Below are 12933 nucleotides of genomic sequence, written 5' to 3' on the forward strand. Positions count from 1 at the left end.
ATGCCAATGGTCCATCCTCACCATTGATCCAACTACATAACAGTGTTTTCAAACTCCTGGATCCAATGTCCTGCTTCAGGAACTCATGAGGTAAAGTGACATCAGCCTGGTCTCAGCTGACCTTATAACCTGGGTCACTGACTTTGAATTCTTACCTTTCCAGAAACAGGACAGAATTCAAACCAGAGGTGCTTTCTAAATGCAGAGAGGTAAGCTACAGCCAAGCCCAGATAGAGCAGAATCCCTCCCTAGCCATACAACCAACTGCGAGAACCAGTGGTTCCACAGTTTCTCCACACAGTATATCAGAGATCGCCTCCTGCTCATGTTCCTCACTAAACCATTCCCCATGCTACTCTGGGCAAAATATAAGAGCAGAATGTGGTCTCCCTCACTGTATTTAGCTGACAGGGGAGGTAAAATACCATGATACAGGCCTCTAGGCCCACACCAATTATGTTTATGGAAAGCAGCCATGGGAAGGGCCTTGCTTGACATCTCTGTATGTTTTAGTGTATATGTTGGGAACGGGGTGGGAAATACATCGATAATTTCCAGGCATTCATGTTGATCTTAACTGGTGGATATACACCTAGGAGGAAGAATAAAAAACAGTTGCAACATGGAGGAAAGCTGACCCTGGATCAGAGCCTCCTCAAGAAGGGGGAAAATGGAAAGCTCCTTCTACCTCTTCTCCTACCCCTATTCCTGCTTCACTCCCTGAGATAGCAACAGCCTTTGCCTTTGAGGATGACAGCCATTTTGCATTCAGCCACAGCGTTACACTTTGCTCACAGAGCCTGTGCTCCAGTCTTCTCCTGATGTACTGCCGATGGTCTTAGGGCTTGCTCACTATCCTTTGCCCACACTACTGGATTCTAACACTAGCCTGGGGAGACACAGTCAGAACCAGGGCCTCGAGCAGCTGTGTGCCAGTGGGAGGTCCACCTATGAGCACGGAAGGATTCCTTTCAACATTGTCAACAGGCTGGTGTGGCATTAAGAGGAAGTACTGTGGTGTGCTTCCCTGCGGTGACACACAAGCCCAGCTTTTGTAAAAGGAAGGAGAGCTCTAACTAGCAACGCAGCATACTGGAGTATTGCCCCTACGAGAGGATGAGGGGCGCTAACAATGTCATGTCACCCATTGCTCTGCGAGGCCCACTGAGGACTTAGGGCCAGGATGAACCCTCCTCCTATCTAAAACTCTCAGTCTTGACCAGAACGCTCCGAGAGGAAGTTTTAAACACAGCCGAAGCTCCGACCACCCTCCTGGGTCCGCCCCTTGCAGGGTTGGTCCCGCCCATCCCAGAACACCACACTGCGCAGGCGCCACGCGCCGGCGTCGAGTTTGAAAATATGGCGCCAGGTCAGCGGTTGGTTTTGTGCGAAGAGACTGTCCGGGAGCGCAGCGGCCTGGGTCCCCACCGCGACCTGGGTGCGTTGGGGTCAGACAGACACCCGGGGCTCAGAGTCTCCCTGTTGGTTTGCCTGGCCTGATAGCTCTGCCTCAGTGCGAACGCCACTTGGCCACAAACGGTCCCGGCCCGTGGAGCAGGGAGGCGGGGCCGACTGGGCGGGTTTGTGGAGAGGGGCGTGGCTGTGGTCCGGGAGAGCCGTGGACCGAGTCTGTTTTTATGTGTGGAGCTGTGGTCGTGCTGAGCCCTTACCTCTTTTCGTTGCAGCTCTCTTCCTGGGTTCCTACATGGCTTTTCATTTATGAGGGATTTTATGTGTGGAGCTGTGGTCGTGCTGAGCCCTTACCTCTTTTCGTTGCAGCTCTCTTCCTGGGTTCCTACATGGCTTTTCATTTATGAGGGATGCAGTTGGACATCAGGGCCTCTTTATGTTTTGTGCAAGAGGTCATTCTGGTTGTTTTGTTTTTTTTTTTAACTTTTTCCCCCTGAACTTTTACAATAAAACCACGCAGGCATAGACTTTTCCATTGTTGAAGATTTTAGGGTACAAGTTCGAACTTTAAACTTACAGTGGTTTCATCTAGAGTGAATTTTCGTTATCTAAATTATCGGTTTTTCTTGATTGTTAAACAGGTACATAGAACTGACAGCATTCTTTATTGCTAGTTTATTAATGCTTGTGGGATCTGTAGAGATATCACCATTTTCACATATGGTACTTAATCTGGCTCTGTTTTTCAGTCACGTTGGAGATTTATGGTTATAGATCGTTTCAAAGACACCACTTTGGGGTTGGTTGATTTGTCTTCACTGTTTTTAATTTTTACCTTTTTCTTTCTTTGTGCCTGCTTAGCCCTATTTTACTCTTTAGATTCTAGAAGTGAAACCTTGTGGATCAAAGCTTTTTTTATAATTTAAATATTTTAATCTATACATTTCTCTTTACGTATTACATAGGTGCACACACTAACATATTTGTTAGTGTTATGTCTCTCCTATTTGTAAGAGCACCTGGGGCTTTTCATATGCTAAGTAAATGCTAAGTCATGGAACTTCACCCCAACCTTTTATACTTTTTCAAGTGTGGTATTCAGGCAAGATGGCCTTGATCTCCATATTTAACCGAACCTGGCCTTGGAATTTTAGTCAGACTCTCAAGTGGCTAGGATTGCAGGCAGTTGCCACCACAACCAACTCTAATTTTCATTGATTTCACTATGCTTTTAAAAATATCCCTTTAGGTATCTTCTTAGTCCTATGAATTATTTAGTAATTGCTCACTTTTTTATTCTTAGGGATATGGGTTTTTTTTGTTTTTTTGGGGTTTTTTTTTTTTTGTTTTTTTGGTTCTTTTTTTTCGGAGCTGGGGACTGAACCCAGGGCCTTGTGCTTCCTAGGCAAGCGCTCTACCACTGAGCTAAATCCCCAACCCCAGGGATGTGTTTTTAAAGAATCGTGTGTTGGAAGGAAGGTTTTCTTGTTATTTTTCTGTTGATTCTAGTGTAATTCTATTATGGCCAGAGAACATACTGTGTGTGATTTTAGTTCTCTTAGGTTTGCAGAGACTGTTTAATGACCAGGAATCTGGTTTCTATTGGAGCATGTTCCCAGTACAGTGATAATCGTGTTGCTGAGTGGAATGTTCATGAGTGTCAGGTTCATTTTATTGCCTGACAGTATTCAGCTCAATCAGAACGATCTTCCATCTAAGGGTTTTATTTAGTAAGAGGGTACATTAGTGCTTTTCTCATTTCTTGTTTGGAAAAAAAAAAAACTGACAAAAAGCAACCTTAAGAGTGAAAAGGTTTATTTTGACTCAGTTGGAGGAGATAAAAGTCAAGGTGAGGAAGGCATAGTGGCTAGGATGTAGGGGCTGTGTATGTGGCATTTAGGTTAGGAAGCAGATAACAATGAATCCTAGTGCTCAGCCTGCTCTCCGCTGTCATTTGTTTATTTCTTTATTCATTTATTCATTCTTTTGAAGACAGGGTCTCTCTGTGTAGCTCTGGCAGTCCAGGAACTTGCTAGAAGTAGTGGTCCACGCCTGTAATCCTGGACCCAGGAGCTTGAGCCAAGAAGATCTAGCATTCAGGGCCATCCTCTGCTATCTAGATTTATCTCAAAAGCTAACAAACCAAACAAGAACATTAAAAAAGACTGTGTTCAGTGCTTTGAGATGGGCATAGGCCCTGGTGCAGTAGGATTTTTGCAGTATAAGAAGAGAAGATTCTGTTTCAAGTATGACATGGGCAAGTAGATGTTTTAGCCAGCAATCGAGGTAGGGAAGCAGGGGTCCATGGCTAACATTACTAAGAGGAAATGAGGGAGCAGAATCTTGCTGTGGCCCTAGGGATGGTGGAAGATAAGTGATAGGAGAGGGACCAAGGTAAGCAGACACTAAGGGCAGAGATTCTTGGTGAAATGACTTATCAGGGTTCTCTGCCAACCTCTGATGTATAAGAAATACACCAATGGGCCTAGGATATAATCTATAAGTCTAATTACACTTTGGTCAAACATTGCGTGTCTGTCAGTATCTGTTGTATTTCTAGAAATTTCTAAAATGTTCCCCCTGAGTTGAATTTCTATTTTACTATTTTCAATTTTAAAAAAGATTAAATTCTTTCAATTTTCTGTTCTTAGCTGAGCTTCGATCTTTATCGATTCCCGGAACATACCAAGAGAAGATTACACACCTGGGGAACTCTCTGATGCATTTGACAGCTCTAAAATCCTTAGACCTCTCACGTAACTCCTTGGTTAGTCTTGAGGTACGTTTAGGCTTATTTGTGACAATATCAGTATAAGAGGAACATATTTTAATGATAAACATACAACATGTTTTGAAACTCCACACAGAATGCTTATAGAATGTACCTTTAGAATGATTGTGTGTTTTATTGCCACTAGTGCTCATCTGGAGCTAAGTGTCCAGCCTGCCCCACTCTACTTTAAACTGCTTTGAATGACAAAGTAATAGCTTCCTGAAGAAGATGGATTATCTTTAAAGGGAAGGAAGCCAGGTCCCAAAGCCTGAAGTGTGCATGCCCATGCCTCTCTGTCCCTTCATCTGCTGTGCTGCCTCCCTCTGGAGGTTGATCTCTCCATGGCTGGGCATTTGGCCTTCTACCCTAAATGGCAGTGTGCAAATTTGGGGTTCATTGCAGGTGCCCAGTCATGATTTGAAAATAAAAAGTCTCCCAAGGTAACACAAGTGGGAAGTTTGTATAAATACTGCTTATTGCTCAATTCAGAGAGGAGGGCCTTACCTTGAAAGAAACATAGGGTGTCATTGCCTAGGAAGATGGTACTTAATGGAGATTATTCCTAACGTCGGTTTCGGAGTCTGACTAGTTTAGGTACAGGCTCCAGCTTCTGCTACACCAAGGATTGGTTCTTCTCTTGGTCCCTAAGCATTAGCCTCCTAATCTGGGTATATGGAGAGTAAGTGAAATTGTGTAAATTACATAGCTTGATTCATATTGGGCACTCAAGAGAGAGTAGCTGTGCTTAGTCCTGCTGGGACTCACAGGCCTCTATTCAGATACCTCAGATGGTTGTTGCCCTATATGGAACATACAATTTCACAAATGAGAACATGTTCCATGGTTAGTTTTTCCTGGTAGTAGTATATTCATTATAAGTGTGTTTAAACTGGTTAGCCTGTACCAATGGTTTGTTTTTCATGGTGAACTGAGTGAGATATTTTTGTATTAACAGGGCATACAGTATCTCGTCTCTTTGGAGAGTCTCAACCTCTACTACAACTGTATTTCTTCACTAGCAGAAGTGTTTAGGCTCCACACCCTCATGGAGCTCCAGGATGTGGACTTTCGGCTTAACCCTGTTGTGAAGAATGAGTCTGACTACCGCCTGTTTGTCGTGCACATGCTCCCGAAGCTCCGGCAGCTAGGTGGGCGGAGCCTCCATTGCCCTCGCAGCCTCGTGCATGGAGCTGCTTCTGTTCCTGGACCGATTATGCTGTTCTTTCATGCCGGAAACAGAAGCTGAGTTTGGGGTTTTGGGGTTTTTTTTTGTTTTTGTTTTTGTTTTTTTGCTAAATCCCTGTCGGCTCCGGGATAGCCTTCTTCCGCTTGTACTCAGTCTTGCTAGCCAGCCAGTCCAACCTAATCACCAAGTGTTAGGCCCAGGAGAGACCTTATCTGAAAAACAAGATGGATAACATCTAGAAAAGACCTCCACATGCACACACATGTACACATGCACTAGTAAACACATGAATGCACAACACATACTCTGGCACACCACTGTCACCATCACCACCACCACCAACAACAACAAATGCCAAGTTTACAAGGTCATTCCTTGGCTAACATCTGTAAGTTCCCAGGATGGTACTCGTAGGACTTGTAGGTCAGGGAGCTTGTAAGCATTTCCTGGAATTTCTGTTGTTATTGGGGTCAGACCTCCTGTGCCTAGAGGATCATCAAAGCAATAGAACTACCAAAGTTCTATTAGAAATATTAGAAAAATAGACCACTTTTCCTCCATAGCAAATGACTAGAGGCTCAGTGTTTAACATTCAGAGTCTTTTGGAAAAAGTAAAGTTCAGATGCTTGTTTTTGAGCCAGTGGGTAAAATAGATAAAAATACTTGCTACCAAGTCTGATGACCTGAATTAATTCCCAGGAACCACACGGTGGGAGGAGAGAACTGCTGCAAGTTGCCCTTTGACCTTTACATATGCACAGTGACAAGTGCACACTCGTACACACACACACACACACACACACAAACAGATGTGTACTTAGTTTTGTAAAAAGTATGACAACAAAAAGAGACTGGTAGGCTTGAGTGTCTTCCAGCTTGTCTGGTTAATTTTAGTTTAACCTGACCCTTATATGTAGACAGGCATGGGTTGGCCAGATATGAGTCAGCTCTGGATTTATACCCACCACATAAATGCAGCACAGACACCGTCAGTCAGCCAGCCTTCCCATGGATAGTCTGCAAGCTAGCCTTGCATATCCGTTCCTCGGACCTGGGAGATGGACGCTGTGTAAGTCCTGTCCTGTTGGTTTATCAGTAGGTCAAGAGCTTTCGTGAGTAAGCAGTAAGCATCAAGTTAAATTCATCCATACAGTCTGGGCTTTCTTGTCATAGCACCAAGGGCTAGAATATTTTGACCATGAAGTGACTCTCCATGTTTAAATAGTGTTCTGATGCCTTAAATTCCCTTTCCATGAATCTCAGGGATGTTTTTAGAAATAGAAGGAATATTTAGCAACATGAAATCATGTTCCTTTTATTTCATCCTTCTGTAACAATGTAAATTACTGAATTACTTCTTGAAAAGCTGTCCTCCCTGGTCAGCCACAGTTTGGCTATTATCAGAAGTCACCTATTTAGTAACTCAGTTGGAACTATTTTCTTCAGTCCTCTAAAGGGGATTTAAGGACCTGACGATAGCCCTGAGTATGGGCTGGCCTCTCCTAACCTAACAGGTTACATTTCCACAAGAGCTGAGCTCCCAGGGCAGGATGGGCAGTAGCAATGTTGAGCAAACCTTTCTCATTTGTGCATTGCCAATGCAGAGGTGGTTATGAATCTCTAACCCCGAGGTACAGTTGTTGGCCAAAGGTGGGGGGTGCCGAGTGCCTGCACCTTCTGTGTCCTGACCCAAAAGGCCCAGCTCCAGCACATTGTGAGTGCTGACACTAATGCTCCAGTCCCCATGCTGAGACCCCATGTCCCATATACAGCTGAGTGTCTGTGCTATGGACCTGTGGGCAGGAACACTGTTAGACCCCCCAAAGTGTTGAGCCTGGGTGCAGATGGGCCAGCTGCCTAGAGCACATTGTTTAGTTAAAGCATACTTGGAATTTCTGGGTTTAATTTGAAGATACTTGGAAGGGATGTGTGCTTGTGTTCTATCCTTTATTTGACTGTTTAAGTGACTTTATAAACAGTTGACTTTGGCTTTGTATTTAGAAGCATTACAACTATGGTAGTCTTGAGACTCTTCAGGTTTAAATCACGGCCATCCCCATGCCAGAAAAGTTTAGATTCAGAATCACACAGTTTGTGTGGAGAAGCAATGTAAGAGGTATTTTCATACATAGCAAAGGGATATTACCGAAATCAGAGTCATTGGAAAAATCCTGTCCAAAGGCCCGGGATCAGCAGAAGCTAGAAAAAGAGCATCTCGGTCCTGAACAGGGCCTGCAGAGGGGCCTGGTCCTGGTTGGTGGGAATTCGGGAGGCCCTGGGTAGACTGTAGAGAAAGGAGCAAAGGGTCAGGGAAGATACTACTGCCAGGAAAGGTGGAAGTGCGTGTGTGGGGTGAACTTTATTGGCTTTGGATGTTTTGCGTTTGAGTTTGATGGAATAATTAAGGGGTTTGCACAGCCTCTGAGGGGAAAGTAGCGAAGCTCAGACATGTTCTCCTAGTCCAGAGAAGACACATGTAATTACGCAACATCGTGGGGGTTTTCCTCACTTTTTACTATTTTCTATAATTGTGTGCCATGGAGTATGTACTGTTTAGAAGATACCTTGGGAACCTAACTGCATGTGCCATGGGAACCTGACTACTGCAACATGAGTGCGCTGATAAAATGAGGAAACTTTCAAAACTAAGGACCTTGTCCTCCTTGGGTATTTATATAAGACATGTCAGAAGGCCTTTTGGTCAAGGCCCGTCTCTGTTCCAGCATTGGGCTTCTGAGGACTCACCCTTAAGAGCAAACTCAACATAGTCCGAGTCTTCATTGTGGTGAGGACTTTCCTCTATGCAGACCCTTTAGTGTGCTTATGTGACAAGACCTATCCAGTGTCTGGCGGGCACATTTAATAAACATCTTAGAAGAATGTCTTAAATGTGCACCTTACGTGTCCTACTTTTGCAAGGAGCATCAGCCTGTTCCAGTGCAGCTCACAGACAGCAAGCGTTAAGGGCATAGGCTCGCTTCTTGGCATTGCTAGGAAGCCAAGTGTAGCCACCAGAGCTTATCATTGCAGTATGATGCATGCCATTCACTGATGAGAGCTTGTGTCTCCATGAGCACCAAAGCCTTCTGGTACTGTGAGCTCCAGAATGGGACAACTAGGTGTGACCACTCTCGTGAAGAACGTGGCAATCATCTGCCCCTGTTCTCTACAGTTCTTGGGAATTTTCTCTTTAGATGACCGTCCTGTGAGAGAGAGTGAGCGGAAGGCTTCCCAGCTTCATTTTGCCCCAGAGGATTCACTGGACTCAAAGGAGAACTTCTCAGCCACTTTGACAGTTGGAAGGTATGGACTGATGTGGTTCCACTTGGAGATGGATTTCAAGCTTGCCTGTTGACAGGACGTTCAGCCATCAGACGTGAGAGTCTATGTGCCACCTGTCCCTGAGTCAAGGATGCAGAGCAGACAGAAGTTCTCAGTTCTGACTGAGGCTCAAGTAGAGGTGGTAGACATCTATTTCTCTGTTTCTTCTGAAGTTCGTCCATACTGCCAGTCCTTTTCAAACGCAAAAGCTGCCGTGTAGGTAGCCATACCTCAGAATACTGCATTTTGGATTTCTGGGTGTCTCTTGTGTCAGCTTTTTCTTTTAAGTTTGCTGTTCATATTATGGCACTAAGGGAGAGCATATACCATGGCCTCAATCTGTAGTTATGGGAAATTTCTTTTCTGTTTCTAAAATTTGTTTTCCTTTCGTGTGTGTATATGATCTTAGTTGTTTTCCTTTTGTGTGTGTATATGATCTTAGTTGCAGTTTCTGTTACTCTGATGAAACACCGTGTCCAAGGCAACTGGGGAGGAAAAGGTTTGTTTCAGTTTACACTTCAGGTGACATCCACCACTGAGGGAAGTCAAGGCAGGAACCTAAACAGAGCAGGAACCTGGAAGCAGGAACTGATGCAGAGGCCATGGAGGGATGCTGCTTACTGGCTCGCTCCTCATGGCTTGCTTAGCCTGCTTTCTTATAGAGCCCAGGGCCACCAGCCCAGGGATGGCTGGACCCTCCCCTCTCAATCATTAGTAAAGGAAATGCCCTTCAGGCTTGCCTATACACCCCTCTTCTTTGTACCTTTTTTTAAAGGTACAGTTTTGTTTCTTTTTTTTTTTCAGTTACTACTGTACTTTATTGTGTTCAACCAAATCACCATGTTACAAAAATAGCAAGCTGCCATAATAAAAAATAAGGCTCCTCTATCCAGCACCAGATAGCATCATTTTACTTTCAAGCCTAGAAATTGCACACTTGTATATAAACCAACCGAAGATGAGGATTGAGACCTCATCTTGGTGGATTTTTCCTTTGATGAATATGAAGTGTCCTTCCTTATCTTTTTTGATGACTTTTAATTGAAAATTGATTTTATTTGATATTAGGATGGCTACTCCAGCTTGCTTCTTCTGACCATTTGCTTGGAAAGTTGTTTTCCAGCCTTTCACTCTGAGGTAGTGTCTGTCTTTGTCTCTGAGGTGTGTTTCCTGTAGGCAGCAGAATGCAGGGTCCTCATTGCGTATCCAGTTTGTTAATCTATGTCTTTTTATTGGGGAGTTGAGGCCATTGATGTTGAGAGATATTAAGGAATAGTGATTATTGCTTCCCGTTATATTCATATTTGGATGTGAGGTTATGTTTGTGTGCTTTTCTTCTCTTTGTTTTGTTGCCAAGATGATTAGTTTCTTGCTTCTTCTAGGGTATAGCTTGCCTCCTTATGTTGGGCTTTACCGTTTATTATCCTTTGTAGTGCTGGATTTGTAGAAAGATATTGTGTAAATTTGGTTTTGTCATGGAATATCTTGGTTTCTCCATCTATGTTAATTGAGAGTTTTGCAGGATACAGTAACCTGGGCTGGCATTTGTGTTCTCTTAGGGTCTGTATGACATCAGTCCAGGATTTTCTGGCCTTCATAGTTTCTGGCGAGAAGTCTGGTGTGATTCTGATAGGTCTGCCTTTATATGTTACTTGACCTTTTTCCCTTACTGCTTTTAATATTCTTTCTTTATTTTGTGCGTTTGGTGTTTTGACAATTATGTGACGGGAGGTGTTTCTTTTCTGGTCCAATCTATTTGGAGTTCTGTAGGCTTCTTGTATGCCTATGGGTATCTCTTTTTTTAGGTTAGGGAAGTTTTCTTCTATGATTTTGTTGAAGATATTTACTGGTCCTTTGAGCTGGGAGTCTTCACTCTCTCCTATACCTATTATCCTTAGGTTTGATCTTCTCATTGAGTCCTGGATTTCCTGTATGTTTTGGACCAGTAGCTTTTTCTGCTTTACATTATCTTTGACAGTTGAGTCAATGATTTCTATGGAATCTTCTGCTCCCGAGATTCTCTCTTCCATCTCTTGTATTCTGTTGGTGAAGCTTGTATCTACAGCTCCTTGTCTCTTCTTTTGATTTTCTATGTCCAGGGTTGTTTCCATGTGTTCTTTCTTGATTGCTTCTATTTCCATTTTTAATTCCTTCAACTGTTTGATTGTGTTTTCCTGGAATTCTTTCAGGGATTTTTGCGATTCCTCTCTGTAGGCTTCTACTTGTTCTCTAAGGGAGTTCTTTATGTCTTTCTTGAAGTCCTCCAGCATCATGATCAAATATGATTTTGAAACTAGATCTTGCTTTTCTGGTGTGTTTGGATATTCCGTGTTTGCTTTGGTGGGAGAATTGGGCTCCGATGATGCCATGTAGTCTTGGTTTCTGTTGCTTGGGTTCCTGCGCTTGCCTCTAGCCATCAGATTATCTCTAGTGTTACTTTGTTCTGCTATTTCTGACCGTGACTAGACTGTCCTATAAGCCTGTGTGTCAGGAGTGCTGTAGACCTGTTTTCCTGTTTTCTTTCAGCCAGTTATGGGGACAGAGTGTTCTGCTTTCGGGCATGTAGTTTTTCCTATCTACAGGTCTTCAGCTGTTCCTGTGGGCCTGTGTCTTGAGTTCACCAGGCAGGTTTCTTGCAGGGGAAAAGTTGGTCCTACCTGTGGTTCCAAGGCTCAAGTTTACTCGTGGGGTGCTGCCTAAGTCCTCTCCGAGGCGGCAGCAACTGGGAAGATCTGCGCCGCTCTTTCCGGGAGCCTCCGTGCACCAGGGTTCCAGATGACGTTTGGTGTTTTCCTCTGGCGTCTGGACGTGCACAGAGTGCAGTCTCTTCTGGTTTCCCAGGCTTGTCTGCCTCTCTGAAGGTTTAGCTCTCCCTCCCACGGGATTTGGGTGCAGAGAACTGTTTATCCGGTCTGTTTCCTTCAGGTTCCGGCGGTGTCTCAGGCGTAGGGGTCCTGCCGCTCCTGGGCCCTCCCCCACGGGAACCCAGAGGCCTTATACAGTTTCCTCTTGGGCCAGGGATGTGGGCAGGGGTGGGCAGTGTTGTTGGTCTCCTCCGCTCTGCAGCCTCAGGAGTGCCCACCTGATCAGGCGGTGAGGTCTCTCTCCCACGGGGTTTGGGAGCAGAGACCTGCTGCGGGCCGGGATCCGCGGGTGTCGGGAGGAATATTCTTAATTGAGGTTCCCTCCTCTCAGATGAATTTAGCTTGTGTTAAGTTGACATAAAACTAAATAGCGCATACTTATTTTTAAGAAACTTCTACATGGTTAGAGAGAAAGTGTTTATTGAGAACAGGAAGCCATCTCACGAGCAGGCGCAGCATGCCCTTCAAAAGAGGAGCCCCATGACCTGTTCTCTGACATTTACATAGCCCCCACCTCCACAAGGCCTCATATCACGAGCCTCTCTTGCATATGATGTATTTATTACATAAAGCCCAGGCAGGAAAGGACTTCCAGCCCTTCTCTGCAAATGTTCATCTTTTATGTGTTAGTCTTGGTGTTTCAGTTACAGGCTCCTGCTATCTTGTCATATTCCTTGCTGAGAACTCCATGTCTGGGATGTCCAGCTTCCTTTTCACTGCTTTAAGGGAGTTTCCTTTTCCTTTTTTTTTCTTTCTGTCTGAAGATAGTCTCAGTGAAGCTTATTGGTAGCAGTAGAAATCCATTTAAAAAAAAAAGAAAAGAAAACTAAACAAACTACCATATGAATAATTCTTTGATATATTCATTGCCTATAACATCTGGTAGATATGGCTAAGAAATAAACAATATTTTCTTTGCAAATAATTATAAAAAATATAACTGATGAGTCACTTGCTATTAAAAGTACAATGTAAGCCAGTAGGTGGTGGCACAAGCCTTTAATCCCAGCACTCTGGGAGGCAGAGCCAGGTAGCTCTCTAAGTTTCAGGTCAGCCCGGCCTATAGAGCAAGTTCCAGGACAGCCAGAGCTGCACAGAGAAACCCTGTCTCAAAAGACAAAATAGGAAAAAAAAAGCACAGTCTAAGTTGTTAGTAAGGCTTAAGCAACCTCCTATCGCATGTAACAAGATCCTCTTAAAAACATACTGTTTAAAAACTGCTCTGTGGGGAAGGTGGCTGCTTCAACGACTGACAGCCTGAGCTCCATTCCTGGAATTCACATGGTGTAGAGGAGTGTGTGCGCGCGCACACACACACACACACACACACACACACATACATTTCCTATCAAATGTCTGATCTGTCTTCATTGGAAACG

The 12933-nt window shown here is 44.1% G+C and overlaps 1 protein-coding gene across 3 annotated transcripts in view; it reads left to right on the plus strand.

The window, feature by feature from the left end:
• The first annotated feature begins 1320 nt into the window (after positions 1-1320).
• Cep72 (centrosomal protein 72) overlaps positions 1321-12933 on the plus strand; it is a 29942-nt gene continuing 18329 nt past the window's right edge. For 2 of the 3 annotated variants that reach the window (XM_087552535.1, XM_087552542.1), the window contains exons 1-4: positions 1348-1438; positions 4062-4189; positions 5139-5331; positions 8564-8672. In XM_087552535.1, the coding sequence (XP_087408661.1) occupies positions 1360-1438; positions 4062-4189; positions 5139-5331; positions 8564-8672 (509 nt within the window). In that variant the 5' untranslated portion in view covers positions 1348-1359. Of the gene's footprint in view, positions 1439-4061; positions 4190-5138; positions 5332-8563; positions 8673-12933 lie in introns of all 3 variants that reach the window. The other variant, NM_001400076.1, reaches the window with a different exon arrangement.

This window comes from Rattus norvegicus, chromosome 1 (assembly GCF_021556685.1).
Source record: "Rattus norvegicus strain SHRSP/BbbUtx chromosome 1, alternate assembly SHRSP_T2T, whole genome shotgun sequence".
In the NCBI taxonomy this organism is placed as follows: domain Eukaryota; kingdom Metazoa; phylum Chordata; class Mammalia; order Rodentia; family Muridae; genus Rattus; species Rattus norvegicus.